This window comes from Lipomyces chichibuensis, assembly GCF_038497645.1.
Source record: "Lipomyces chichibuensis strain CBS 12929 unplaced genomic scaffold V1513scaffold_21, whole genome shotgun sequence".
In the NCBI taxonomy this organism is placed as follows: domain Eukaryota; kingdom Fungi; phylum Ascomycota; class Lipomycetes; order Lipomycetales; family Lipomycetaceae; genus Lipomyces; species Lipomyces chichibuensis.
The window spans coordinates 104,799-130,345 of record NW_027117473.1 but is presented as its reverse complement, the minus strand read 5'-3'; the positions used below and the strand labels follow the sequence as shown (position 1 = coordinate 130,345).

Here is a 25,547-nt window from a genome sequence, read left to right as displayed (position 1 = left end):
CCGCGGCCCCCCCGCCCCCCCCCCCGCCCGCCCCCCCCCCCCGCCCCCATTAATTTAGTAGGAGGCAGTGCGTCTTTGGGACTATGATACACAGAAGAGATGTTCCTTCGTTCAAAAGTCAAAAACACCCGCAGTTTGTAAGTTACCAAAACAAGCCAAGCTCTCCTATGCAGCGAATGGATAAAGCTGCAACCAGAGTGCTCTCTAAGTGCATATAGACCCAATTCAGTTTAATGCCTTTATTAATATTAGTAACCTGCCCTGGCGACCACGCGGGGACTCGACACGATGATTGAAGTTGACGCATGAGATAGCAACTCTGCGATAGACGTTTTCTCCCGGAGATATCAGAGGATGGTTGGTTTTATAGTAGGGCTGGTCTGCGGTATTTGCGAGGTGGGAGTCTATGTGAGTTTGTTTGTGTTTGCTGATATCTTTTACCGATTTCTAATCAATTCAAAGAGAATTCACTAAAGTAATGATGAGTTGGATACAAACTGAGCTATGACGCTGATATGATGTCAAAATTTCAATATATACTCTTTGGGCCTGCTCATCTCGCAAAAGTGTTCGAAACTCAAAAATTAGCAATGCACCACCCGAGACGAAACTGCAGCAACTTCGTCGATGTAATCATACCCAAAGTATTGGGGCTTCTCCGATTGGGACTAGCGATCAACAAAAGGTCTGCGCCGCTAGGCTAGACTACTTCTGGGAAGATTGGGCGGACCCAATTGGAAGATGTTCCCAAGAAGTTACCTCCAAGTTGGCACTCTTCACGCTATACCTTTTCTGACACTAGTCAGCATTCCTCTCGTGCTTTTTCTGCGCATTGAGCCAAGCTAGAACTGGTAAACTAAAAGACAGTTGTAGTTAAACCACTTAAACCAATGCTGGAATAATAGTAGTAACTCCGTTAGCGAACAGTTCGCCTGCCCACTTGCTGCTGCTGCTGCTGCTGCCGTTCCAGTCGGACAATACAGTAATCTATCCAGCCAATTGACTGCGCACAGCATCTAGCGGGGACGACTCTGATAGATCCTTATCACATCATCGCTGGATACAGATTGTCTTAGAGGGAGGACCATTGATCTGCAATGAGCCATTTTTAGGTCGCCCGGGCAATGGAATGTTCTGCTCAGCGATGTTGCTGTGCGCCATATATACTTCTAAGAAATGAACTCAGCCGGTAGCTTATCCTAAACCTAATTAACTAAAGCAAGCGACATCCCGCAATCAAAGCGATAGATCAGCAGAATTTATCGAAGGAATGACCGCAACAAACACACAACGAAACCACCCCTTCATTGTATGATACAACGCATTCAACATCCTTCGCCACCGCAAAAAGATAGAGCCAGTTATTCGCCACTTTTGTAGTTCCCGTCGTGTGCCATTTAGGCGTAGTCATCATCGATGGGACCGCGCAAAAGAAGTAAACAAGCTCAGACATTGAAGACTCACTGCACGGCCCGTCGCCATCCAATTTATTTTTGCATTCAAGATAAAAAGACTCAGTCACTGAACAGGATTCTCGCATAGGAAAAATATAAACACATACATGAGAGAACCACACTTATTTAATTATTATTAATTAACATAGTATACATTCGCAACGAACAAAATCGCTCTCTTGTTAATTAAACTAAGAGTAATAACTCACTTCTATACCAAATCAGAAAGGAAGTACACATTGTATCAAATTGAAAAAAGATTACATCTAGTTAACATAATGCAAAACAATATCTGTAAAATTATTCTCCGAACATTAAAACACAAAAAGTCCTTCCTTTCCTATCGTTATCCTCTAGTTTATAGCCAAACTTTACAAGTGCCGTGAAACCGAAGCCCAAACCCAGTATACACATACAACCTTTCGATGCCAATCCATCGCTGAACGCATAGTTCATATGTACAACTGTGCTCGCCAGTACCCGCTAGCCAAGAGAACGCTTTCCGTAAGAACTAAGGTATTAAATGGTATACATAGCCAACAACCCAAACAACCCGGCACCATCACCCCATCATCACACCACTAACTTACAAAAGGTAAGCAGCAAGGGCGACAACACCAGCGACGGCACCACCGGCAACCTGGGCCTTGTTAGCAGCACCGGTGAAGGTCGCAATAGGAGCAGTGGAAGTGTGGTTCTTGACGGTGGAAGGAGTAGCGGTGGTGAGGGTAGAGGTCTTGGTGCACGGGCAAACGGTGATGGTGGTGGTGGTGAAGACCGAGGTACGAGTGCAAGGGCAGTTGCTAAAGAGATGTTAGTCGGACTAAATACAGCCAAGAACACAAAAAAAATTCACGCGTGGGACATACGTGATGGTGAGGGTGGTAGCTTCGGTGACGGTGTAGGTCTTGTTGTTCTCAACAACAACAGTAGGGTAGGGGCAGTAGGTAGTGTAGGCGGTAACGACCTCAGTGGTAGTGGTCTCGTACGCAAGGGTGGTGGTGGTGCCGTTCATGAAGGCAGCAGACGCAGCGGAGGCGAGGAGGAGGGCAGCGGAGATAATACCGGTGAACTTCATTTTGCTGTTTGTTTATATAAAGCGAGTGACTTGGGTGGGAAAGCTGAGCAAAAAAGCAGGTGTTAGATAACGAGCGTGGATGGAAAAAAAAAAAAACAGAACGAGGATGAGCACGGGAGTGCCTCTATATATGTTGTTAATTGATGGGGGGGAGTTAAGAGAGACGAGCAGGTCAGTGGAAAAAAGGGAGAGCTAAAGGTGGGATGTCTTGCTTAGTGGCTCGCTTGGGGTCCGGGCGTGGGACTATTTTGGCAGTTAGCGTCATGCGTGAGTATGCACATTAAGCCCTCTTACTGCTGCATAAGCTGTATTTTGGATCTAGCTAGATCCGGAGGCTTCGCTTCCTTGCTTGTTTTGCTGCATTGGCGTGTGAATTCCTCTTTCGGCTTCAAGTTTATGTCCGAAATCCTATTATAAGATATCTACGCTCTCCGCTTGATTTTCTGAATTGTGGACGTTCACTCAGCATTGAAGACGTTAGAAAGGGCAGGGTAGTCGTTTCTCTTAAGTTCCCTCTCTTCCGCCAATGGAGGTAGCCCAAAATCTTTGAGAAGAAAAGAGTATTTCATATGGATGGCAACCTTATCGAGCTAAATTTAGAGGGGTTCAACCTTACTGCGATCCAATGGCCCTTATGTCCATAATTAGTTAGCTTAAAAATGCATTGATACGGCCTGTCCGATCGTCCACCACCTTCCAATTTGGCGCCGCATGCTTGGCCTAAACTTACAGCTGCCTCCGGGCAATCGATGACCTAAAGTCCATCATCAGACCTGGCCCTAATTTGTTCAGTATTGTCGAACGAATGTCGACTTGCGAGATAATTTAATAGTTCGCATATAACCACAGTCATAATACGTAACATGGAATATCTATATAGGGTTCTTCTAGTCAGTGAAGTGGCGTATATAATCCAAACGAACAGAAAGCAAATACTGTCGCAACTCTACTCCAGCTGTCATTCCATATTCCTTTAAATTGATATCGACGATCCCATCCGTCATCATGAAGTCATCGTTGGAAGATTTGTTTACATGTCACATATACACCGCTGTTCTCTTGTGGGATAACAAAAGTGGCGATTAACGTCGTGTTCGTGAAATCACCCGAACACACTTCTTTTAGCCTAGTCGAAAATTTTTTTTTATCGCGGTTCTGCGACTCAATCGTTCGCTTGCTCATTACCCGGAAAATACAGATACGGTATGCATTAAACAACGCCGTCTACCTAAATAGGTAATCTCTATATTGCATGTGCCCAAAACAGATTCTGTCTAAGACAAGATGGTATTCTTACTGATATCTGTTGCTGTCTTCGTTATGAAAATAAAGGCCAACTATATAATGGCCATTATAGTAAATTTCAAATTGCCAGGTTAAAATTTTTTTGGCATCAATCTGCCTGTAGACTGTTATCCGGGACCGCCATACAGGCTGATTTACAGGTGCAAAAGAAATCCGATTTGTTCCGCATCAGACTCAGCATAATACCTTACATACAATGTAATGTGGCTCGATCGGGCATAGCAGCAGTTTGTTTCTACTTGATGTTACCGGGGTTAAGGCTCTTCTAACCTTCCAATGAATGCGCATACTAGTTAGAGTTTATCGACTTGCGGTTAAATCTCTCTGTGTCGATTAAGGTTTCTTATTCCCGCAACAAGCCGAGAGCGCGTGGGTGACGCGTGGAAAGAGGGGTTAAGGGCAGCAAAGGGGCTTTTCACCCACTAAGGAATGATACGCGACGCGTCTTTCGCTTTTCGAACCTTGTACGTTGACAGCACTTGCCACATTGTATGGGTTTCTAATTCGCGTCATCCGTTCTCTGCTGTTTGCGTTGCAAATTAATTTATACTCCTTATGATGTATTAATTACTGAATTAGTCGTTACTCGCATGACGGTTTGGTCAATTCGCAGCGACTGTCACACAAGCATGTTCACTGACATCTAAACGTTAACGGGCAACCATAAGTACCTGTACCCTTATCCTCCTTGCCTTTTTCTGTATCTACGCCTAGGAAAAATTGTGGAATGGCATTTAATAAAACGCGGCCCTAGCGTCGAAGGGCAGACGGCACTCGAAGGTGAAGTTGCCCTCCCTTGTAGCTTGAAATTAATTCACATTCCTGATCAAGCGCCACTACAACTAGCCAGCACACAGATTAGCTTCCACTCACCAGTATTCCTTGCTGTGTCTCGGAAGTATCGGAGAATCTATCCATTGGCATTTGGAAGCCGCTGTGAAAAATCATCAATCGCAGCAGACCGATCGCCGCCTTTTTAGCAATACGATCTGAACGCGGCGCCACAACGAAGGGGCTCTGCAACAGGCCGTTATTGTTGTTGGCAAGCCATATCTGCTTATCAGAGCGCCGAAAATATGGATCAACTTCAAATTTTTTTGGTACATGTGCGATCCAACCAAAATCCGGAGAATTTGTAATCACTTTCCAGTAAGATTGCTTCCCCGCTGGCCGGGCCAGTCACATAGGTGGTAAGTGTAATAGCAGTGAGTGTAACGCTGCCGTCGCTCAAAATTTTTGTTCCGCTAATTTGCGAAGCTCTGTATTACTAAAATAGCATTTAGATCAGCTCTGCTGAATGTTAGTAATTTAGGAAGCTTGTATGTTTTTGTTACAGAAGGACTATATTGGTTCTTACGAGATCCGTAAACTCTAAAAATACATCTTGAGGATATGTTCGCACTGACATCCAATTTATGTGACGAACGCCGTCTTTGCCTGCCAATTCCGGAATTGAGGACAGCGTGAATGGAGGATGTGCCGCGTACACTTATTCGCAACTTTAGGCCTTGGTATATTATTATGCGGTCCTAGGCTGCTTGCGGGGTTATCTTGATGGTCGCCGACCCGTCAAAGCAACACCGGAGATCGATGGGCAAGTTGCCATATCGTACCCATCGAGGGATATTTATCTCAGCACACGTCAGTTTACTTATCTCACAGTGAACACAAATCTATCAATCAGTAAACAGTATATATATGCCGCCGCATTATGTTACAAAGCGATTCACCAACCCACATGCCAATTTTGAGATTCCAGCTAGCATGGAGACGTATATGCTGTTTCCGCGCAGACCAACGTGCAAGTCGCAACTTAACAAAATCTCTGCGGACACTCCACGGTGTTTGTGAATTTCATTGCTATGAGCAACCGTTCTTACAAAATCCCAAACGCAATAACATCGCGAACTGTATATTTCGTCCGTCCCGATAATTCCTATTAGCCCCATCAAACAATAAAATACAACCAAGATACTTTTTATAATCCATTCAGAAATACATGCAACGAAACAAACAATCCCCTCTAATAATCAACCGTCCATAATTCCGATTGACGCGGCCAAACTCGTTTATAAAGCGCCATGGCAACGGTGTCTTGCGGATTGATAGGTCCATTGAACGTGGCCTTAAAATAGCCATGAGTTCCAATGCTTTCCTTGATGTATCCCGATCTCCCCATCTTCGTGAATAGTGGAACTGCTTTGAACCATGCAATATCTTCTGCGTTGAAAAACATGTAGCGCAACGTGACGAGACGTTTGTGGATCTTGTAGGGATAACCTGTAAGAATGATACGTTTGGCAAGCACCCTGCGGTGGTCTGCATCCTCGACACTACCTGATGCAACAAGTTCAATACCTTCATATTATTAGCCAGCTATCTCCTACGGCTAAAAAAAAAAAACGAGTCCGCTTACCTTTTCCAGTCTCTTTTAAGAACAGGATTGGGGTATTGCCGAATGATACTGGTGCGACCATAGTTGCAACAGCAGTACGGCCCTGATGAAGGAATTGTTCGAGCTTGTAAACGTTGTTTGGGGTGACTCCACTTTCCGAGAATAGTGGATTGACATTGTAGCGTCTTGCACCGACTTGTAATATGAGCGAGTCCTTGGTCGGAATGGGCTCTTCGTATTCGGTGTTTGGAGTAGCAGAAACATTGAGAACGACCTTTTTATGCTCATATCTGAGAAGGGCGAAAATTGAGAATAATGACTTATTGGAAGCGGCTCTCATTACATCTTCTGGAGCACGAATATAGACGAGAACACGAGTTCCTGCCTAGTAAATCGTAAGCAAAGTCATTGCAGATGAGACTCCATCATCAAACTTACCGGAACACCATTGGCCTTCGCCTCCTTGAGAACCCTATTTCTAGTGGCTCTGAAATTCTGGAATCTAGATGATCGACTCCAATCTTCTGGAGTCCTGCTATCCTTCTCCTCAACATCCCACTCGCTGGTCCTCAGATTCCGGAGACCACGATATCGCGCGAATCGCTCCTTCGCGCTTACTTCCGGAGGGAGCTCAACCTCGTCTGGGAACTCAGTGTCTTGTTTCTCTCGTTCACGGTACTCCTTGAGTTGTCGGGCTTCTTCTTCTGCCGACAAATCAACAAACATCTCACTTTGCGCATCCATCTCTGTCACACCATACTCTGTAGCAGGTGGAGCAACAGAGAGAGCATCGTCGCCATCAAGTTCCATCATCTGATCATCTCCACCATTACTGCTTGCAATGTCACCGTCGTCGTACTCGTCGTCAGAGTTCTCCTCGATAATCCATCGAGCCTGATATTCAGACATTCCCTTCGGAATACGGTTCTTGTCTTTCAATGTCCGCGCTTCTTGTTCTTCATCATCGCTAAGATAAAAGTGGTCGTCTAATCTCACACCACGTTGCATTTCTGGCTCTTCGTAGTCATTTCCCAAACCGGCCTCAGGCAATTCCTCTTCCGGAGCGTATTCATCAAGTTCATCTTGGTCCACCGTTGGCAATGCCGTAAAATTACCAGCGAATTGGGAGGTAGCGTCACCATCAATCGCCATTGAGTAATCGTGCGCTGCGTCCACCGCAGCGCAAATCTTATCAATCTGGAAATCGCCAAAACCAGGAATATGAACTAGACGATCCGGGTTCAATTTCTGTCCTCGCACAACCCCCTCAACTACCAATGTCCCACCGATATTCGATTCAGCACTCTTGTCGTACCATGCTCGGTCCGCAAGAACATACGCCCTGCTATCTCTCCACTGAATGCCCTTGGGAAACTGCTGGCATACGGATCGAATAACATTGAGACATTCCTGTTGATTATCCAAATCGTATATTTTCTCCTGTTCCGCAAAGAAATGCGTCATGTATGACAATAGTGATTTGCGTAACTCGGTTTGCATTTTAGTTGACTCGACTTCAGTCAAGTGTTGTACGACGGAATACACGGTAGAAACACCCTGAGCGACAACACTGCGCAAGCAAGTCTCACCAAAATGGTCAACTTCCTGCTTTGCCGATAGGACAAAGACGACGAAATCAGCTACCTGCGCGGCGTCGATGATGGAGGTGAACTGTCGTGGCGAGACGATATACTGAATCTTCTGCCGAAATCGGTCAATTGAAGTTGTGAAGACACCATGATATGGAACATCTACGTCGGAATCGATACTCTTGTTCAGATTTCTGACAACCTCGGCGGCGTCTACATCTGGACACAGTGGGATCACAGCCTGCAATTTTAAAAAAAAAAATCAGTCCCAATTCTGGATCTGACATTGCCATATACGCACCACGATCCTAGGAGCTCCCCTTCGTCCATCGAAAAATTTCTTATTCAATTCAACTTCTTCTTTCTTGCTGAGCATTATCTGCTTGGCTTTATTCCTCCGCTCTAGCTTATTTGCAGAATGCTTTGGCTTGCGCTGCTGGGTGGTGGACTTCTCGACCTTGCCTATTACATTTGTCAACTGCAAAATTCAAAATCACACAGACACAGTCGACAATCAAAATACCTTTAGTTTTTGCTTTTAAAGCACTTTTGCTGGCATGTTTAGTCTTAAAAGCTTTGTGGTTCTTTTTCAGAGATGACCGATGATGGTGTGCCATCATCTTGCCGATATCCTTCCAATAAACAAACCCGTCAGTCACCAAATTTTTGCACTAGCAACAAGTTCTCAGGCACAAATAGCTCACCATCTTAGCTTATGATTCAAGACGTCGTCTGCGGATAAGTGGATGCTTCTCGCCTAGAACTTTTTGGTCAGTAGTAATTAAATTTTTTTTGTTCCATTGGGAGAAAAGAGTGGGGTATGGGCTTCCGACGGTGCGGCGACTGGACATGACCGGCCGAATTTTTGTAAAATTTCTCGGATCATCAAACCGGTGATAATTCACTTATACCAGACAACGAATTGGACCCATCCACTTTATTTTGACTAGTTGGATAGGAGTTGAAATATGTCTGCGGTTGAAACGCCAGAACGTATAGGTCATACGGGGGCTGGAACGACAAATGCTGGATTAGATATCTACGGATCGATTTATAGCAGGACTATGACAAATAAGGTAATTTTACATGTGGTACTTCACGAGTTGAGTTGATGCTAAGAACAAGAAAAGAATGTCAGAATTAAGGACCGAAAACTGCGGGCAAATGTTAAGAGGACAGATCAAAGGTACAAAGATGCAATTCGAGCAGCCAAATCTACGGAACTGCTACTGCAGGAAGACGCGGGCTTCTTAGAAGCCGAGGGGATGGAAAAGACATATAAATTTACTCAAGATGAATTACTAAAGCATGTTGACGTTACAACGGCCCATAAGGTTTGATTTCGCTGTTTAAGAGAAGAAAGATGTGATCTGACACGATGGATAGGGATTTGAACTTAAACTAGAGCACTTTGGTCCATATGAAATCGACTATATGCGAAATGGCCGAAAATTACTATTAGGCGGACGAAAAGGGCATGTCGCGGCCTTTGATTTCCGAGAGGGCACTCTGGATACTGAGTTACACGTCAACGAGACAATTCGTGACGTTAAATATCTACATAACGATCAGTATTTTGCAATAGCTCAGAAGAAATATGTTTACATTTATGATAAGTCTGGCACTGAAATTCACTGCCTAAAGAAGCATATTGAGGTAACCAATATGGAGTTTCTGCCGTATCATTTCTTGTTGGCGACGGTCGGTAATGCTGGTTGGTTGAAGTATCAGGATGTTTCTACTGGCGAATCAGTCTGTGAGTTCCGAACGAAGATGGGACCGACAACTTCAATGACACTGAATCCGTACAACGCTATTATTCACCTTGGACACACCAATGGAACGGTCTCGCTTTGGGCTCCAAGCACCTCCACGGCACTTGTGCGAATATTGTCGCACAAGGGACCAGTTCGAGCGATCTCCGTTGATCGAGGCGGACGTTATATGGCCACAGCTGGAGCGGATTGTCAGTTAAAGATTTGGGATGTTCGAATGTACAAAGAAGTTCACGCATATTATACACCTACCCCACCGACGTCGTTGGATATCAGTGATCGAGGGCTTCTAGCTGTAAGTTGGGGACCGCATGTTACTATTTGGAAAGATGCTTTCCGAACAAAACAAAAATCACCATATATGACGCATTTAAGTCCTGGATCAACGGTCAACGACGTCCGTTTTTGTCCGTTTGATGATCTTCTTGGGTTTGGCCACGACGAGGGGTTCACTAGTTTAATTGTGCCAGGGGCAGGCGAGCCAAACTTCGATGCGCTGGAGATTAATCCGTATGAAACGCTTCAGCAGCGACGAGAAGCCGAGGTTCATGGTCTACTCAACAAGTTAAAGCCGGAGATGATTGCACTGGACCCTAACTTCATCGGCAACGTTGATCCTCGTGCGCCTGACGAACGAAAACAAGCTCTTGTCCTGGAGACTACAGGCGAGACTGATAAGAAGATCAACGATGCTGACGCTAAACTACAACCGAAGGCCAAGATGCGGGGAAAGAACTCTGCGCTTCGTCGGTATTTGCGAAAGAAATCGAAGAATGTTATTGACGAGCGGAAGTTACGCGTTGAGGCTGCTTTGGAGAGGGAGAAGGGAATGCGTCAAAACAACTTGAAGAGGCGGAAAGGATTGCCAGTCGAAGAGCGAAAATTAGGTCCTGCGCTTGCGCGGTTTGGAAAGTCAAAATAGATGCATCGTTGGTTGTAATGATAATGCGCAAAAGTTTGTATGGACTCAGTCTGTCAGGAATGGAAAATAGTATTATTCGCACTACGGCATCACTACGGCATCTCTGTATGATAGTTTGTGTATATCTATTGAAATTGATAAGGGCAGATGTGACCAAAATTCTATATACCGATCTGTCTTCAGAAACTGAAGAGCCGTTACGAAATGTCCCATGTCTATTAGAAAGGATACTGGCTTGGCTCTTCATCCAAAACCAAACCTGCTTCTAATTGTTTCTTGTGCTGCTCGTCTAAATAATCAATTACGATGTTGTCGAACTTTCGCCTGCCTTTATACCGGGCAACATCGTCACTCCAAGCTCGGATACCGTCAGCAAGGCGACCAGGAACATATGGCTCCTTTGCAATTTCGGTAATCGGTACGAAGTACGTACGCTATAAGACTATTCAATATTAAGGTCGGAGAGACAAAAACAATAACACTCACAATTGTGAAAACAATGCCCCCAGATTTAGGAAGTCGGCGAAGCGATTGTCTCTCGGATCGGAAGTGCATCTTGGTAATATCATGGGCATGTTCAGCCGCATCCCATCCAATGTCGTCATTATCCTCAGGTCCAATTGCAGTAGACCATCCTAAATCGTCGTCAGTTTGAAGGAAATACTGACAAGTGGTTAGCATTCACGCCCAGAGACAATTAGACTGTATTTGCTTACGTTGTTCCTCACAACTGGCCTATCGACTCGCATCCGGACAAAGAATCTCTCCATGGACATTTGTAACTTTTCCTTGAATTGAGGGACATCGCCAGACGTGTGGATCTCTGACAGAGGCATTCCGAACTTATCAGTTAGTCTCCAGAATCCTAGTAAATACTTTAATACGCGCAATTATTTATCATCAGGTACCGATACATACCTGCCAACAAAATACACGCCGATTTCAAGTAATACTGCCCGTCTTCACCTGGCATCATGATGGCTAGATCATCTTGAACAAGTTTGGCCGCAATTTCCATAGGATCAACATTGTCCCTCAAGGGCCGCTCAACGATATTGAAGCTCTCGCCCGTAACCAAGTTATCAATTCCAACATCTGTACGCTTGAACATGGTCGGGTAGCGTGCAGGTAGCCATTCTCTAAACTCCTCCAGAAGTTCTATGGCAGCGTCATATGCATCAGGTGCTGTAATGACGAGCTTTTCCCTTCGTTCAGCCAAGCGTTCGCATTTGCGTTTGTGGTATTTCAAGAATTCGTTGTCGAGCTCAATCCAGTCGTCCCAGTTCATATTGCGGATCCCCATGGTGACATGATAATTATGTTTGAACGGACGGTATGGAAGAGGCTTGGTTTCATTGACGTCCCAGTTCGGATACCGCTCGGGAGTAGGGGTCTTGAAATCTACTGCCGTCCATACTACAACACGAAAGTTAGTTGATTTACAATAATTTAGTCCATGTGACGACATACTTCGAGACTTATCTAAATTTTTACGCGAAGACTCCGAAGCTATAGCTAGTTTTCGCTGTTCAGAGAAGAAAAAAAATTTCCAGGCAATACGCGATATCTGCAGGAGAAAGATCACGGCCATGCAACCCCCCAGGAATTCTTTAGGCACGGTGGCCCTAAGATAGTCAGCAACATCCGTGATGACACCCATTGCTCGTTACTGTGCTCAGTGACCGTCTAATACTCGGGACGGAACAGCAAGAATATAAATATTGGCAACACGAAGAAACCAATCGTTCCCGATTCAGCCTCGCATGAGGCGCAGAGAGAGTAATGTGAACCCGACTTCAAATAGGCCCGCTCGGCGCTGTTCGCTGAAGGCATGTTTTACCTCGATTAGGAGAAATTCAACGTTAATGCGGCTCGGACCCCGAGGAGGATTACACTTGGTCACGTGGTTTCAAGGGATCTCTTTGCCTTTTTTGGCAATGCCAGGGGTTTTATCTTGAATGTTCGCGTACAGGTGTTCGGGTCCGTGTTCGAGGCTGGAGATACCCCAGAACAAGAGATGCTCCGATAATAAGGCCAGTGCTTTGTTTAACTATATTATTATAAATTTATATGGGATACCATATTATCCATATAAACCATATAAATTTCTCACAATATCAGACGACATTCGTGCTTGCTTGTTCACGTACGTGAGCTTTAGTTAAGCGTTATACGCACACTCACAATTGAATCAACAAGTGGCTTTTATTTTTAATCATTTTTTGCCAAATTTGGTGGGTGCTGATCATTTATAACCACACATTTTGCCTAATAATACACATAAATATATACATATGATACACATCCTCACGTTGACTTTGTTTTGCTCTTTAATAAGCAATACGCGGTCCATTCACGATGGAAGTACGTCGCTTTCGCAGGAATCAGGCTCTCAATAAAATCAGGAAGCTTTATAACTCGCGCCAAAAGGGTGCTATGATTGCTATCCAAGAATGGTGCGCATTGAACAATCTCCCAATTCTCGACATCAGAAATAAACTGTTTTTCAAAAGTTCCTTCTCGATTTGGCGTAGTAAAGTTGGAGTCGACAAGGTAATCGCATTCGTTGATGCTTAAGTAGAAACTTGTCTCTTCCCGATTTTCATTGTTGAGTCCCTCCGGACTCAAGGAGGTTCCTTCATACCAACTGACACCTTCAGCAAATTCTGTAGGTAACATTCCATTGAAATCGCTCTTAATGAATTTCAATCGCATATTTTCTGGAAGGAAGTAGGACGACGGAAATCGGTACCATTCTCTACCTACGCACACATTCAACGGATATGAAGAAGCCACACTACCAGATACCGTAGTGACATTGAATAGACCTCCGTATACCTCCAAAGGGGCGTAGTAGAATGAATGTAGTGCCAACATCCTCGAATACCAGAGGACGATTGCTAACAAGAGGAGTAGAGCCTGCATCCAAGATGTCCAATCAGCAATGACAGATTTTGGAAATCCAAATTTTCCCAGCACAGTCTTGTAAATGGCAACAAAAGTATCAAACGCTATTGCTGCATTGAGACACAGTAGCGGATACACTACATAGAAAAATCGCTCTTCTTTGTGTGGTTGAGCAAAAAAAATGACGGTCCACAAGAATAATGGAAAAATAATGATAAAAAGTTTTCCACTGCTAATGTAAGGGTAAATGACAGCTTTTGATGAAGGGACGGTGCTCCGAATAATCTTGACGAAGTCAGTTCCACCCCCGCAGTCCAAAAGAAAACAAATACAGAACTGACCCACACAAAAATGGCAGCATACGCGAGGAATGCAATGACATTAAAGTTCAGTATTAAATTCGAGACATAGTATGTCCATGGTTCAGTGCCGAAAATATTAGGTCCAGTCTCTTCGGTCCCAAATACGTTATACAGAACAATATTGAGCGCCACGATCTGCAGTTTCTTGAATGCAAAAGAATCAATGGCCACCACTACTACCAGAAGGACTAAGGAGTATTCAATGACTTTGGAAATTCCGTATATCGTGCGTCGCCGCTGGGGATTCACAAACACTGTCCATACCAAGTTCAACAGGAATGGAACAGCAATTAGCAGCGCGAATGGCCACCCCAGAATCCCACTAATTGCGAACATGAATAGAGCACCCTGAGGGGCGTAGAGAGCCTTGTCATCCAATAGATGTGAAAAGGCGAGCATTGTGAAATACATCGAAAATGACGACGGCAGGAAAGTTACTGACGCGTGAAACATGCCTGCCGCACCAACCGAAAATACTAGAAACAATTTTGCTACTCTCGAGGATATATTACGCCATATCGAACCGTATAAGTTTACTTCGCAGAATGCACAAAATGACCCAAGGAATGTCCGTACCGCGAAAAATAGATTAGCCTAGAGCAATTAGTTATAGGGATCATAGCGACAACTCATTGATCCGTTGATCCGTACCTCCGACATGCCCAGGAGTCGACATATGTACACTATGGCACTGTGTACGCCAACATAGGCCCAACTACGAATAGCATAATCAGGCGAATACTCCCACGTCTCCAGACCAAATCCATGTGTAAGATAATGGGTTGGTTCCCAGTAATTGAACACTAAGTCCGTCAGATACTCTTCTCCCCAAACATGGGCCCCCGATTAGCGTCACTTATCCAAGCGGTCGTACCTTCATCGCAGTCTGGAATAATACTATAATGAGCACATATTGTGCGAATTGCCACAACAATTGCAAATGCAATCGTGAGATTTGCGGCTCCCGCAGGTCCTTCTAGCCCTGATCTTGGATCCAAGCCTTCATCCTCAGCTAGCTCCGAAACAGGCGTTGACACCGGCTTTCGATGCTTTGATATATTCTTTACCACGTCAGTCATGAGGGGGAAATGTGAATCTAAATTGCATGCAAAGACTATTGCTGCAATAAGCACGTTGATGGTGGTAGAGCCCAACATTACTAGTACGTAGTTATGGTCACGGCAGGCGTAACACCAATACTGGGAATGTGGAATCCATTCCAGCGAAGTTTAGCGGTGGCAGATTTTTGCGATTTGTCGCGGGCTAAAAAATAATCCATCCGCATCTGATCAGTCAAATTTTTTGATACAATTCACTTCTCCTAGTGCTGTAATGCACACTCTCTAAGCGAATACAACTGGAAGATATGGATTCTACTCCGTTGCCCGTCTTATCTGAGGCGTCGGCGCTAGTGTCAATCCCAGAACCCTCGGCTCCTGTTCCAATACCAGCAGCCGAAGCGGACGATCTAGGAGATACAATTATTGTAGCGGTACCGTTCAGTAATGCGGCTCCAGACTTACCGGAACCAACGCGGGACGGTGAGGCACATCGCGAGGACACAGCCGGCATGGAAGTCGAAGACAGGACGCTGGCTGAGCCCGCAGTGTGTGAACGGCAAGAGGGCGCTGAAAGAGATTCGATTCGAGCAGAATCTGAGACTCATTATGTAGTAGCGCCGTCCGTGATTGAAGATGATGTGCCCTCGGCCACGGATGTGACGCTTGCGGCGATTCAGTCGCCAGAAGCAGATGAAATTGTTGCCCTCGCCTCGTCGAGTTTCGAGGCGGCATTAATGAATCCTAACGCATCAGTACGATACGAATCCGATGAAAACGACGACGGCCAAGCAAGTCAGGAAATTGCGGGCGATGATGTCGTGTTGACCCAGGTCCCGCATCCTTTTGTGATTGACGAGCCTCAAGCTGAGCAAGCTGAGAGCGGGGCCCCTGCGACTACCGGTGGCAGTGATGTAAAGGATGCTGGCCGGGTCACAGCTATCAAGATAGAGGCAGCAGACACTGCGGACATGGACACTGAGGCCGAAAATGGTCAGGATGAGGGTGAGATAGAGGAGTCTTCGTCGGCATCCAGTTCGAGCTCGGAGGACGAGGACAACGCTGTACCTGCTACTTCCACTCGAACAGATGAAGATGATATTGACGAAGAAGAGATGGATACTGGACCACTGCGCACAAAGAATGAGATCGTGGAGGTTCCAGTTAAGCCCGTTGATGTGGATATATCGCCCACGGAGCCTATCGAGAAGCTCGGTGTGATAGAGCGTGTCGTGGGAAAGACGGTAATTGTGAAAGCGCTTACGTCTGGCGAATATCAGGCCTTAGATCAAGATTCCATTCTTGTATTTAGTGACCGAAGCCCATTCGGAAGGGTACGATAGTGTTGCTAATTATTTAAAAACATGAACTAACTGAGATCATAGGTTTATGAGACACTTGGTCCTGTTCAGAAGCCAATCTATTCCGTAAAGTTCAACACTGACTCAGAAGCATCTAATTATTTGTCGCATATCAACAAGGAGGTCTTCTATGTTCCCCGGTTTAGCACTTTTGTTTTCACTGCCGCAATCAAAGCATTGAAGGGCAGCGATGCTAGCAATTGGAATGATGAGGAGGTTGACGAGAATGAGCAGGAATTTTCGGATGATGACGCTGAGGCCGAATTCAAACGCCGACAGAAGGACACACGCAAGCGAGCAGCTCATATAAAGGACCCTCACCAAGTAAATCAGAATTTGGATGCAACTCAGTCTCCTACGATGCCAAGACCGTCTCAAGCCCTTCCCGTTCCTGCTAGTACGGAACCATATTCTTTTGCTGATTTGGCTGGTCAGGACACAGATTTCTTAGATCAGCTTGCATCACAGATTCCAGTACCTCCGCCGCCATCAGCCCTGAAAGTCGCATCTGCATATAATAATTATGAGTCTAACCAGGACGGATATGGAGATTCGAAGAGTGAGGATGTCGACGATGTTAAGGACACTGATAAACCGTCGCGGTCTCCGATTGCAGTGCCTAGAGGTGCCCCCAGAGCTCCACGAAGTTATGACGATGAGCCGTATAAGCCTCTCGCTAGGCCGACGTCTCTTCTAATGAGTCACTCGCCCACGTTTCCGAAAGTGCGGCCAAATAATGAGGCTTCCGTAATGGGCTCGCGACCTACAGCCGAAGATGTATTGTTTGCTGATCGCGACTCCCAGTCTCCACCACCCAGTAATGGTTCTCGTTCGCTTGTATTGTCCCACTCTGGGGACGCATTAACGAACAGCCAGAAGCGTCGTAGACGCAGGAAAAGGAAAGAGGAGAAAGAGCGGCATGAGCGCGATGAAAGGCGATGGGATGCAGAAAAAGCACGTGAAAGGGGTCGAGATAAAGACAGAGCAAATCGGCAGAGACATCGTGAGGAGGAACTTCGAGCGCGTGAATATCTTCTGCAGCGTGATGGTAGACCAGGGAAGGCAAAATCGAATTCCCCAGCACAAACCAATGCTGGTCCATATCAACCTTCACATCTGCAAGGGTTGCCACAGCCTATGCTGCAGGATCTGAATACTGCCTCGTTTCTGCAGCAACTTCCGAGCATTAGCCCGTACTTCAATGGACAGGCACCTGCACCACAACAGGCACCTCAGTCTCACCCTCCATATGGCCAGCAGGACTTCCAGAATATTGCCCAGAGACTCCCACCTGGTGCTCATGTCAATCCGGCCTTTCTCGCGCAATTTGCTTCTGGCATGTTGCAGCAACAACAACAACAGCAGCAACAGCAGCAGCAGCAGCAGCAGCCCAGACCGCTACAATTGCAGTATCAGCCACCTCCACCTCCACCTCCCCCTCCACAACAGCAATCAGATCCACAATCGTCGTATCTGGCTCTTCTGCAGCAGCAGCTTCAGCAACAGCAGCAGCATGTTTTACAGCAGCAACAAACTGCTCAAGCGCCTCCTCTGCCGGTTGCACCTCAGCAACAGAACCAGTTTCAAAATCAGACTCAAGGTCAGTTGCAACAGCAGCTTCAGGCAATCTTGCAACAGATGCAGATGAACGCTCGACGACAACAGCAGCAACAGCAATCGCCTATAGTTTCAGTGCCACCTGAGCGAGCACCAGGCCCGAGCCCATCAAGCTCGCAAGACGCCTTTGCCCAGGCGCAATATCAGTTGAATTTGCTAGGAATGCTACAAGATAATCAGAATCAAGGCCAAGGCCACCGACATAGTGGCGATCCTCGGGATCCGCGAAATCGGTGATTCGTAGTTCATAAACTTGGTCTTACTTTTACTATGTCCGTCCGCATACTATCTGCTGTACTACTTGCTTTTTCATTTACTGTAAATATTTGATATTGAAGTATACCTTGTAGAATGATAGTTGGTGTGTGTTTGAATATACCGATTATCAGACGCGTGATATGATGGCGATACTTTTCCAATGGCGGGGGCTTTCGGTACCAGACCCTACAATTCTGGGCAGCCAACCTGTATTGCTAATCCCGCCGGAACTTAACTTAGCGGGAGTTTTAGAAAACGAGTTTCCGGATCGAACTTATAACAATTGTCAATTCGTAGTCTACTCGCTTGGCTATCATTATTCGGCTTGCCGCAATCACACTCGAAATGTTTCTCCGATATTATCGCATCACGCGCGGCTTGCCCGAGAATGCTAGGAGCTCCGCTGGCTTCCACGTATCTGACTACAGTTTAGTCAGACGTTTCTTACGCTGGAGGAATATCATGACGGCGCCTCCTTCCAAGACTACCGTATCAACGTCAGCGTGCGAATCCTCGGCATCACTCAAGCATGGCAGTCTCAGATTTTCTACTGTTTTCGACTTCTACAGACGGTATCACGACAAAAAACCCTATACTACTCAAGCACTGCAAAGTCTGGTTGTCGGTCTTATCGGCGACACACTCTCCCAGCTGTTAGTAACGCCTGATGAGGAATATTCACTGTTACGTACTTTTAAAGTCATGATTACTGGATCTCTATTATCTCTACCGACTTTTACATGGGTTAAGTTCATGGCGAAGAATATTAACCACAACAAAAAGGTTATTTCCGTCGCCATGAAAGTCGTTGCCAACCAGCTCTGTTTCGCGCCGTTTTTCTTGTCCTCCTTCTTGACCACTGGCTTCCTCTCTCAAGGTATATTTGACCCGAACGAAATTATCAATCGCTTGAAACAGCGGATACCAATAGCATGGATGAACGGCTGCATGTTCTGGCCGAACATCGTTGCTCTCAACTTCACGGTCGTGCCTCCCCATTTCCGAGGATTGGTTAATTCCGCTGCAAGCGTTGTGTGGCAAGCGTACCTTTCATGGCTCACTTTCTCGTCGAAAGATTCAGTGCAACATGCAATTGACAAGGAAGTTGCCCTCGAGCACAAGGTTGGCCATGCAGTGGCGGGGACTTTACATTTAGACCAGGCTAAATCTACGGCCGCGAACGCTGACTAGAATGTAGTGGATTATTGGCACACGATTAGAAATAGTTTTGCATATTAAGGTGGCATATAGAGTAGTATAGAGTTTGGAATAGAGTATAAGGTATAGCGTATAGAGTATAGACTACAGAGTACAGAGTACAGAGTATAGAGTATATAGAGTATAGAATATAGAGTTTTGAGGTTGACTACTGATATAGGAATATTTTCTTTATTGTTGTGATTATATGTGTTGTGATACGGTACATACAATAACGGAGTTTTGCTTGGGATGAGTTAATTAGACGCATGTATAATCAGATTGCGCAAGAAATAGTATTATGTTTCGTTAGAATGACTACGAAGTATAACGGAACCAAGGTTGCATAGCCAGATGAATGAACGCGTATTGTACTGTTAATGTAGCATGTGCGAATTTGGCTCATTTGCTCCGTTTCAACGTAGTACCTAAGCCCCTCTAATCGAGTTCGCTTACTATAAAATCAGAAATCTTGCGTGTATTTTGAAATGGCAATTGCCAATAAGTATATAAGTGCAATAAGTAACTATCCCGCAGTAATAGATAATGCATGTGATGACTACTACCACGACCCCGGACGGCTTGTACATTCGGTTTCTCCCAAGGTGTCGCCGTGCACCATCCCGTCACCGCCATCGGGGCAAAACCTTCAAAAAAATTCTTTTGCGAATTTTTGTCGGCATCAATAACAAGCAGAAAATACAATCCAACAGCCGTGCTCCACCGCTTCATTCCGGATAATATTAATTTTATTTGGCAATCGTCCATATTCGCAGCCAGTCGTTTGTAACTTAGCGCAGCTGTCAAATCGACTAGACAAGATCCTGTACGCAATAGATAACACAACGTCACAACATGGCCGATCATACTAGAGATCCGTGTCCAGTTGTCATCATCAATGATTTTGGCGGAGCATTTTCTATGGGTGTATGTATAATAAGGACGTTTCGTTAGGGCTTTTAATGCTCTTTGTGGGTAGTTTGGACCTCTACGACGGATATCTGACATCAGCATGTAGGTTATTGGTGGAACTATTTGGCACGGAATTAAAGGATTCAGAAATTCACCATCTGTATGTTTGCCTTACATATACTAGCTAGCTGCTAGCTTTGCCAGAAGTGGCTAACCATTCCTTCAGGGTGAGCGACGATCAGGCGCAATTGCCGCCATCCGCTCTCGTGCTCCCGTCGTCGGCGGAAATTTTGGTTCATGGGGCGGTGTGTTCTCGATTTTCGACTGCGCAATTAAGGGTATTCGCCGAAAAGAAGATCCCTTCAATCCTATATTAGCAGGCTTCTGCACTGGTGGCGCACTTGCTATGCGCGGTGGTTTCAAGCACGCCCGAAATTCGGCGATTACTTGCGGCTGTTTGTTGGCGGTATTTGAAGGTGTTGGTATTGCAATGAGTTCATATATGAGTCGAGCGAGCAAACCTCAGGTATGTTTTGTGATCCTCGCTGTTCTTTGATTGTAAAATAAATCTAAGGTGCTAACTATTTTGCAGCTCCCGGACATGGAGGGCGGCGTTCCGCTTGCCGCATAAAAGTACATCCGGACTTTTAAAATTTACATTAGTTGTTTTAGCTGTTTATGTGGTTCTCATTATCCTGTTTTGGTTTGTTTCTTTTTGAAGTTTCGAGTGCTTTTTGTAACTCCGCATTTCGCCTACATTCTCCTGTATTATATTCAATCGTACCGTTTCTGACCTCACCCTACCTCAATTTGTACGAGACCGCACATGGTGGACCATCAAGAGTTCCGGATGGCTTATATGTCGCTAGCTTGAAGGGACAAGATATATATTTGATATGAACTGGGCTATTTAAATAATGAATAAATATGGAGATTCATGGAGAGCATGAATTGGTCGTGTAATATATCGCTACATATATACAATGTGAGGAACACTGCAAGACATAACCTTTCTACTACTTTGCAGCAAACTAATGATCCCAGCAATTTCTTACAATTATATGACCTCTAATTTCTCTATTGAGCAATCCGGCTACTCGACATCTCCAATCAAGTTAATCGATGTCATTATATCTTCCACTGAAAGTTGTCCTGGCGCAGCCACTGTAGGCAACAGAGGGTGCGTAACCGGGGTCAACGTCGAGTTCAAAACTCTGCTCAACTTTCCCTTCTCCCCCATGTTGATTGCAATCAACGGCTTCTCGGTATGCGTTGCACGGAACTGTTCTAGTGCAATGTTGTCTCTGCGAGAGTCTGCGAACCCCACAAACTTGACCACGTCGCACCAGCTGCCTTGAATAGCTTCGTCATACTTTGTCTGCCATTCTAGCCCTCCCCATTTCCAAGTTCCACTGAAATCATGATTGGATGCTATTAACTTAGTGAAGCCACGTGATTCGACGACCTTCTGGATCAAACTTGGCGGCCAGCTAAGTTCTACATCAAGATATGCCACTCCGAGCTTCAATGCAAGAAGCATGAGTTCGAGCGCCTTGTCAACTTCATTGTCGGGGAACCTACCACCCTGAGAAACAGTTCGAACGGTGAAGAGCAGCGGAATGTCAGTGTATTTCCTTATGAGACCAATCTGCTCCTGGACGAATGTGGCATTTGGTGTTTGGGAATGTGCGGCAGGTTCGAGGAGATCAACCCGTATTTCCAATACGTCGCAGCCTTCGATAACCTTGTCAATATCTTGCATAGCCACTGACACATCCGGATATGTGAGCGACAAAAAGAAGGACTTCGGCTTCGCTAGAATCTCTTCGTGAGTCTTCGACGCACCGGTAATCGTCTTAAGAAAACCCCGCAAATTATGTTTCGCCCGCTCGATATCTTCCTGCTTGGACAATTCGGCGTTGTAAATCATATAATTGGAGCAGTTCACGAACCACTGTTCGCGGCGTTGCCAAACAGCGAATAAGTCGTCGACGTAGGATGGCCTTGTCTTGTCAACCGACAAATACTCCATAATCAGCTTGACGTCCCGGTGCACATGAATGACTATTCCTCCATCTGCTATATATTTTTGCAGAATATCCCGCGCTTCGGCAATCTCAACGACGCCACCTCCGCAAGCAAAAGTGTGGCCAATTGGGCATTTATGAACTACTTCCTGGAGCACATCCAGCTCCAACCTTCTAAAGCCCTGCCATCCATCATTCTTGATAATCTCAGGAATCGTGAGCTGCAACTTTTCTTCGAGGTATTGATCAAGATCCTGGAACTTCTGGCCTAGCGCCTCGGCTATCCATCCACCAACAGATGTCTTCCCAGCACCGCGCATTCCGATGACCAGAATACTGCGATTATTGTTGGGCTTCAAGATTTTTCGTGCAGTTGCAGTAGAGCGTGGCTCCTCATATCCCACAAGTTTAACATTAAACTTGCGAGCCAAAGAGTCCCACCAGCCAGGCCAAGTCTTTTCAACACATTTTTTGTCTTTGACCAACACAGGCCCTGGAGCAACAATACCCAATAAGCTGAAACTCATAGCAACGCGATGATCGTCATACGTCCAAATGCCTTCTGGTGGCAAGGTCAATGCAGAAGGGGATGATTTTCCATAGATCTGGATACCTTCCTTCAGCTCGCCCGCAGACACACCGAAATGCGCAAGCTCGTGAACCATCGCCGCAATACGATTGCACTCTTTCACTCGTTGGTTTGCGATACCTACGATCTGCGTTGGAATTGTCTCTTCAGAACCATCATGCGCCACAGCAGCAAGGACGCTCGCAGTAAGGAACGCGTCGGTCATAGATTCCATATCGATCAACTTGAGAGGTTTGAGTTTGCAATTCGCCGGTCCAGTAACTGTAGTCGATTGTGCGGTCTGCTTTACTTCGCAACCCATTGGCGCCAGAACTTCAACAGCAAATTTGGCGTCCCCTTGAAGAGAGCTTGAGCCGATATTTGGGATGGTGCAAGTTGTACCGGTGATAGCAGCGAACGCAAGAGGATAAGTGGCGGAACTGGCGTCACTTTCAACGACGTAGTCATTAGGTGCGGTGTACTTTGCCTTAGGAATTTCGTAACTATGCTCCTCGGTAGCTGATTTAGTTACCTTAACACCGAAAGAAGCCATCATGGCAATTGTCATATCAATGTACGGCTGAGAAACTGGTTTTCCACCGACCAAGGCCAGAGTCAAAGGTGTTTCCGCATACGGTGCACACATCAGGATCGCAGAGACGTACTGGGACGACACGGTAGCGGCCAATTCGACTCGTCCGCCTTTTAGATGCTTGCCAGCAGTGATGCGAAGAGGTAAGCTGCCGACAGATTCCAGGTACTCGATACAAGCACCATTACTCCTGAGAGCGTCAACAAGAGGAGCGACAGGTCGCTGCTTCATCCGTGCATTTCCAGTCAGAACTAAGTTCTCCGTCTTATCTGATGGCTTTGCAAGTGTGGCAACAGCAGCCAGGAAACGAGATGACGTTCCTGAATTACCAAGATAGATCTCTTCTGTCGACGCAACAAATGCACCGCCTCGGCCTTTAATCTCGAGAACATCTTCGTCAGCGTCATCTTTGACCCACGAAAACTCAGCACCTGAAAGCTGAGAAATAGCGGTCATCATGTACTCTGTGTCATCGGATCTGAGCAGATTGTGCAGTCTACATGTCCCTGACCCGAGAGCAGCAAGCAGCAGCGCCCGGTTGGTAATAGACTTCGATCCTGGTGGAGTAACGGTAGTTTGCATTCTAGGAGGAAGCGACGTGCTATGAATAACTGCGTCTGGTGACAGAACGAATCTGATATCTTCATCTGCAACAACTGAGGCCTTAGGTTCGTAGGTCTTGCCAATAGCAGTCAGAAGAACGATCTTCTTTTTGGCGCCTGCATTCTTCTTGTCGACTGCCATAATTTTGAGTAGCCTATCAACTGGAGTTGGACGATTGTTGGTACGCTTCCGAACCACGGGATCAGAGACGGAGATGGGCAGACTATACGCGGTGAGGATTTTTGTGATACGAGCCACCGCGGAATCTGACAAGAGTCCCAGGTAACGAGAAAGTTCAGCTTCCTTTACCATTCCAATTGCAACGCATTCTCCGTGAAGGATTTGCGGAGTCAAAATAGCTTCGTACGCATGGCCAATTGAGTGACCGAAGTTAAGCAAGTTGCGGAGGCCACCTTCACGCTCGTCAGCGGACACAACATAAGCCTTGACGCGAATTGAGCCGACAACCAAAGCATGAAGCATTTCCTGAATAGGCGACAAGTCCACGTGGCCAGTAGCAGGATCTCGATTTCGGAACGCCGTCAAGAACTCGTCCACATTGTTTTCCAGCCGTTCGAACTCCTTTGCGTCCCAAAACGCAGCGGTCTAACAGGGGTTAATATGCAGTGGGACATACAAAGTTTGTAAGTTACTGACCTTAATGATCTCCGACATTCCATTAATGAATTCGCGCTCTGGTAGCGTCTCTAAATATGCCAGATCGACGAAAATTCGCTGTGGCTGCCAGAACGCGCCGATCAAATTCTTGCCGTTAGGCGTGTCGATCGCAGTTTTCCCTCCAATTGAAGAATCAACCATAGACAGCAACGTAGTTGGGATCTGAACAAATTTGATTCCACGCATAAATGTGGCCGCGACGTAACCAGCCATGTCCCCAATAATACCGCCACCGAGAGCCAATAAAACACTGTCGCGGGTACACTGGTTCTCAAGCATCCAATCTTCAATTGCGGCCTTTGTTGCTCGCGACTTCGATTTCTCTCCCGGCAGTACTGTATAGGAAATGAATCGTGGCGGTTCATCATAGGATCTGGTGAGATCCTCGAATGCATTTACAAAAGCAGGAAGATGCAGCTTGCCGATGTTGGTGTCGGTGACCAAGACATATGTTGACGATGCCACATCTTTCAGTACCTCTGCGACCAATTCGCGAATGAGATTGTAACCGACGACAATCGAGTCGCGACCAAGAATTGTAACGCGCGTAGGCTCAACTGTAGGAGCCATAGCATGTGCGCGTGCTGTCAATGTAATGGACGAAAATAAGGAAACGGAAAGGAGAAATTGGCGAATAGTTGTAATTATTGAGTGAGAATAAATTCTTGACCCGCAAATTGGCAAGCTCAGTTTACCTTGCGGACAGTGTGACTCATGTCAAACCCAAATGCACGTGCATTTGAGAGTGACCATGACGAAAGCATTTGTATTACTAAATTCGGTAGTAAGTTCAGGAAAACCCCTGAACTGGAGAAAATGCCTTATTAAAGAATTTTCAGGAATGAGCACAGCCACCTTTAACCTTGCCGAAAACAGCAGCGCGGCGAGT

At 45.9% G+C, this 25,547-nt stretch overlaps 9 protein-coding genes across 9 annotated transcripts; 4 read left to right on the top strand and 5 right to left on the bottom strand.

The window, feature by feature from the left end:
- Nucleotides 1–1,758: 1,758 nt before the first annotated feature.
- On the bottom strand, nt 1,759–2,873 carry V1513DRAFT_121633 (uncharacterized protein). The gene is made up of 3 exons (XM_066894147.1): nt 2,827–2,873; nt 2,324–2,775; nt 1,759–2,257 (listed from the first exon to the last, which is right to left on the bottom strand). Exons 2-3 carry the CDS (start codon nt 2,530–2,532, stop codon nt 2,041–2,043), a joined length of 426 nt encoding a protein of 141 aa, XP_066752938.1. The 5' UTR covers nt 2,533–2,775; nt 2,827–2,873; the 3' UTR covers nt 1,759–2,040.
- Nucleotides 2,874–5,421: 2,548 nt separating this feature from the next.
- Nucleotides 5,422–8,676, bottom strand: V1513DRAFT_446866 (uncharacterized protein). The gene is made up of 6 exons (XM_066898331.1): nt 8,526–8,676; nt 8,345–8,453; nt 8,123–8,283; nt 6,671–8,062; nt 6,254–6,617; nt 5,422–6,195 (listed from the first exon to the last, which is right to left on the bottom strand). The coding sequence occupies exons 1-6, from the start codon at nt 8,526–8,528 to the stop codon at nt 5,861–5,863; spliced, it is 2,364 nt and encodes a 787-aa protein (XP_066752937.1). The 5' UTR covers nt 8,529–8,676; the 3' UTR covers nt 5,422–5,860.
- A 31-nt stretch (nt 8,677–8,707) lies between these two features.
- Nucleotides 8,708–10,880, top strand: V1513DRAFT_479787 (WD40-repeat-containing domain protein). The gene is made up of 3 exons (XM_066900312.1): nt 8,708–8,897; nt 8,952–9,155; nt 9,208–10,880. Exons 1-3 carry the CDS (start codon nt 8,790–8,792, stop codon nt 10,516–10,518), a joined length of 1,623 nt encoding a protein of 540 aa, XP_066752936.1. The 5' UTR covers nt 8,708–8,789; the 3' UTR covers nt 10,519–10,880.
- V1513DRAFT_470842 (uncharacterized protein) lies at nt 10,672–12,178 on the bottom strand (the record flags this gene model as incomplete). The annotated part of the gene is made up of 5 exons (XM_066900148.1): nt 10,672–10,952; nt 11,005–11,181; nt 11,235–11,383; nt 11,437–11,934; nt 11,989–12,178. 5 exons carry the CDS (start codon nt 12,176–12,178, stop codon nt 10,737–10,739), a joined length of 1,230 nt encoding a protein of 409 aa, XP_066752935.1. The 3' UTR covers nt 10,672–10,736.
- A 409-nt stretch (nt 12,179–12,587) lies between these two features.
- Nucleotides 12,588–14,912, bottom strand: V1513DRAFT_446857 (Alg9-like mannosyltransferase family-domain-containing protein). The gene is made up of 4 exons (XM_066898330.1): nt 14,662–14,912; nt 14,439–14,590; nt 13,767–14,381; nt 12,588–13,710 (listed from the first exon to the last, which is right to left on the bottom strand). The coding sequence occupies exons 1-4, from the start codon at nt 14,864–14,866 to the stop codon at nt 12,826–12,828; spliced, it is 1,857 nt and encodes a 618-aa protein (XP_066752934.1). The 5' UTR covers nt 14,867–14,912; the 3' UTR covers nt 12,588–12,825.
- Nucleotides 14,913–15,050: 138 nt separating this feature from the next.
- On the top strand, nt 15,051–18,259 carry V1513DRAFT_465006 (Gar1/Naf1 RNA binding region-domain-containing protein). Its single transcript, XM_066900020.1, has 2 exons — nt 15,051–16,179; nt 16,231–18,259. The coding sequence occupies exons 1-2, from the start codon at nt 15,154–15,156 to the stop codon at nt 18,058–18,060; spliced, it is 2,856 nt and encodes a 951-aa protein (XP_066752933.1). The 5' UTR covers nt 15,051–15,153; the 3' UTR covers nt 18,061–18,259.
- Nucleotides 18,260–18,543: 284 nt separating this feature from the next.
- Nucleotides 18,544–19,272, top strand: V1513DRAFT_380963 (uncharacterized protein; the record flags this gene model as incomplete). Its single annotated transcript, XM_066895054.1, has 1 exon — nt 18,544–19,272. One exon carries the CDS (start codon nt 18,544–18,546, stop codon nt 19,270–19,272), a length of 729 nt encoding a protein of 242 aa, XP_066752932.1.
- A 586-nt stretch (nt 19,273–19,858) lies between these two features.
- Nucleotides 19,859–21,255, top strand: V1513DRAFT_446852 (Tim17/Tim22/Tim23/Pmp24 family-domain-containing protein). The gene is made up of 4 exons (XM_066898329.1): nt 19,859–20,205; nt 20,297–20,350; nt 20,417–20,716; nt 20,783–21,255. The coding sequence occupies exons 1-4, from the start codon at nt 20,134–20,136 to the stop codon at nt 20,819–20,821; spliced, it is 465 nt and encodes a 154-aa protein (XP_066752931.1). The 5' UTR covers nt 19,859–20,133; the 3' UTR covers nt 20,822–21,255.
- Nucleotides 21,129–25,323, bottom strand: V1513DRAFT_465003 (EPSP synthase-domain-containing protein). The gene is made up of 2 exons (XM_066900019.1): nt 24,638–25,323; nt 21,129–24,586 (listed from the first exon to the last, which is right to left on the bottom strand). Exons 1-2 carry the CDS (start codon nt 25,226–25,228, stop codon nt 21,284–21,286), a joined length of 3,894 nt encoding a protein of 1,297 aa, XP_066752930.1. The 5' UTR covers nt 25,229–25,323; the 3' UTR covers nt 21,129–21,283.
- Nucleotides 25,324–25,547: the final 224 nt, after the last annotated feature.

Coding starts and splice junctions, on each gene's coding strand:
- V1513DRAFT_121633 (XM_066894147.1), bottom strand. CDS start 2,532: ATGAAGTTCACCGGTATTATCTCCGCTGCCCTCCTCCTCGCCTCCGCT. Junction 2,258..2,323: donor GCTACCACCCTCACCATCAC/GTATGTCCCACG, acceptor ACATCTCTTTAG/CAACTGCCCTTGCACTCGTA.
- V1513DRAFT_446866 (XM_066898331.1), bottom strand. Junction 8,284..8,344: donor TTTAAAAGCAAAAACTAAAG/GTATTTTGATTG, acceptor CAAATGTAATAG/GCAAGGTCGAGAAGTCCACC. Junction 6,618..6,670: donor CGAAGGCCAATGGTGTTCCG/GTAAGTTTGATG, acceptor ACGATTTACTAG/GCAGGAACTCGTGTTCTCGT.
- V1513DRAFT_479787 (XM_066900312.1), top strand. CDS start 8,790: ATGTCTGCGGTTGAAACGCCAGAACGTATAGGTCATACGGGGGCTGGA. Junction 8,898..8,951: donor GCAGGACTATGACAAATAAG/GTAATTTTACAT, acceptor GAACAAGAAAAG/AATGTCAGAATTAAGGACCG. Junction 9,156..9,207: donor ACGTTACAACGGCCCATAAG/GTTTGATTTCGC, acceptor CACGATGGATAG/GGATTTGAACTTAAACTAGA.
- V1513DRAFT_446857 (XM_066898330.1), bottom strand. CDS start 14,866: ATGACTGACGTGGTAAAGAATATATCAAAGCATCGAAAGCCGGTGTCA. Junction 14,382..14,438: donor GACTCCTGGGCATGTCGGAG/GTACGGATCAAC, acceptor TAATTGCTCTAG/GCTAATCTATTTTTCGCGGT. Junction 13,711..13,766: donor ATGCTGCCATTTTTGTGTGG/GTCAGTTCTGTA, acceptor GACTTCGTCAAG/ATTATTCGGAGCACCGTCCC.
- V1513DRAFT_465006 (XM_066900020.1), top strand. CDS start 15,154: ATGGATTCTACTCCGTTGCCCGTCTTATCTGAGGCGTCGGCGCTAGTG. Junction 16,180..16,230: donor ACCGAAGCCCATTCGGAAGG/GTACGATAGTGT, acceptor CTGAGATCATAG/GTTTATGAGACACTTGGTCC.
- V1513DRAFT_446852 (XM_066898329.1), top strand. CDS start 20,134: ATGGCCGATCATACTAGAGATCCGTGTCCAGTTGTCATCATCAATGAT. Junction 20,206..20,296: donor GCGGAGCATTTTCTATGGGT/GTATGTATAATA, acceptor ATCAGCATGTAG/GTTATTGGTGGAACTATTTG. Junction 20,351..20,416: donor GATTCAGAAATTCACCATCT/GTATGTTTGCCT, acceptor CCATTCCTTCAG/GGTGAGCGACGATCAGGCGC.
- V1513DRAFT_465003 (XM_066900019.1), bottom strand. CDS start 25,228: ATGGCTCCTACAGTTGAGCCTACGCGCGTTACAATTCTTGGTCGCGAC. Junction 24,587..24,637: donor GAATGTCGGAGATCATTAAG/GTCAGTAACTTA, acceptor AACCCCTGTTAG/ACCGCTGCGTTTTGGGACGC.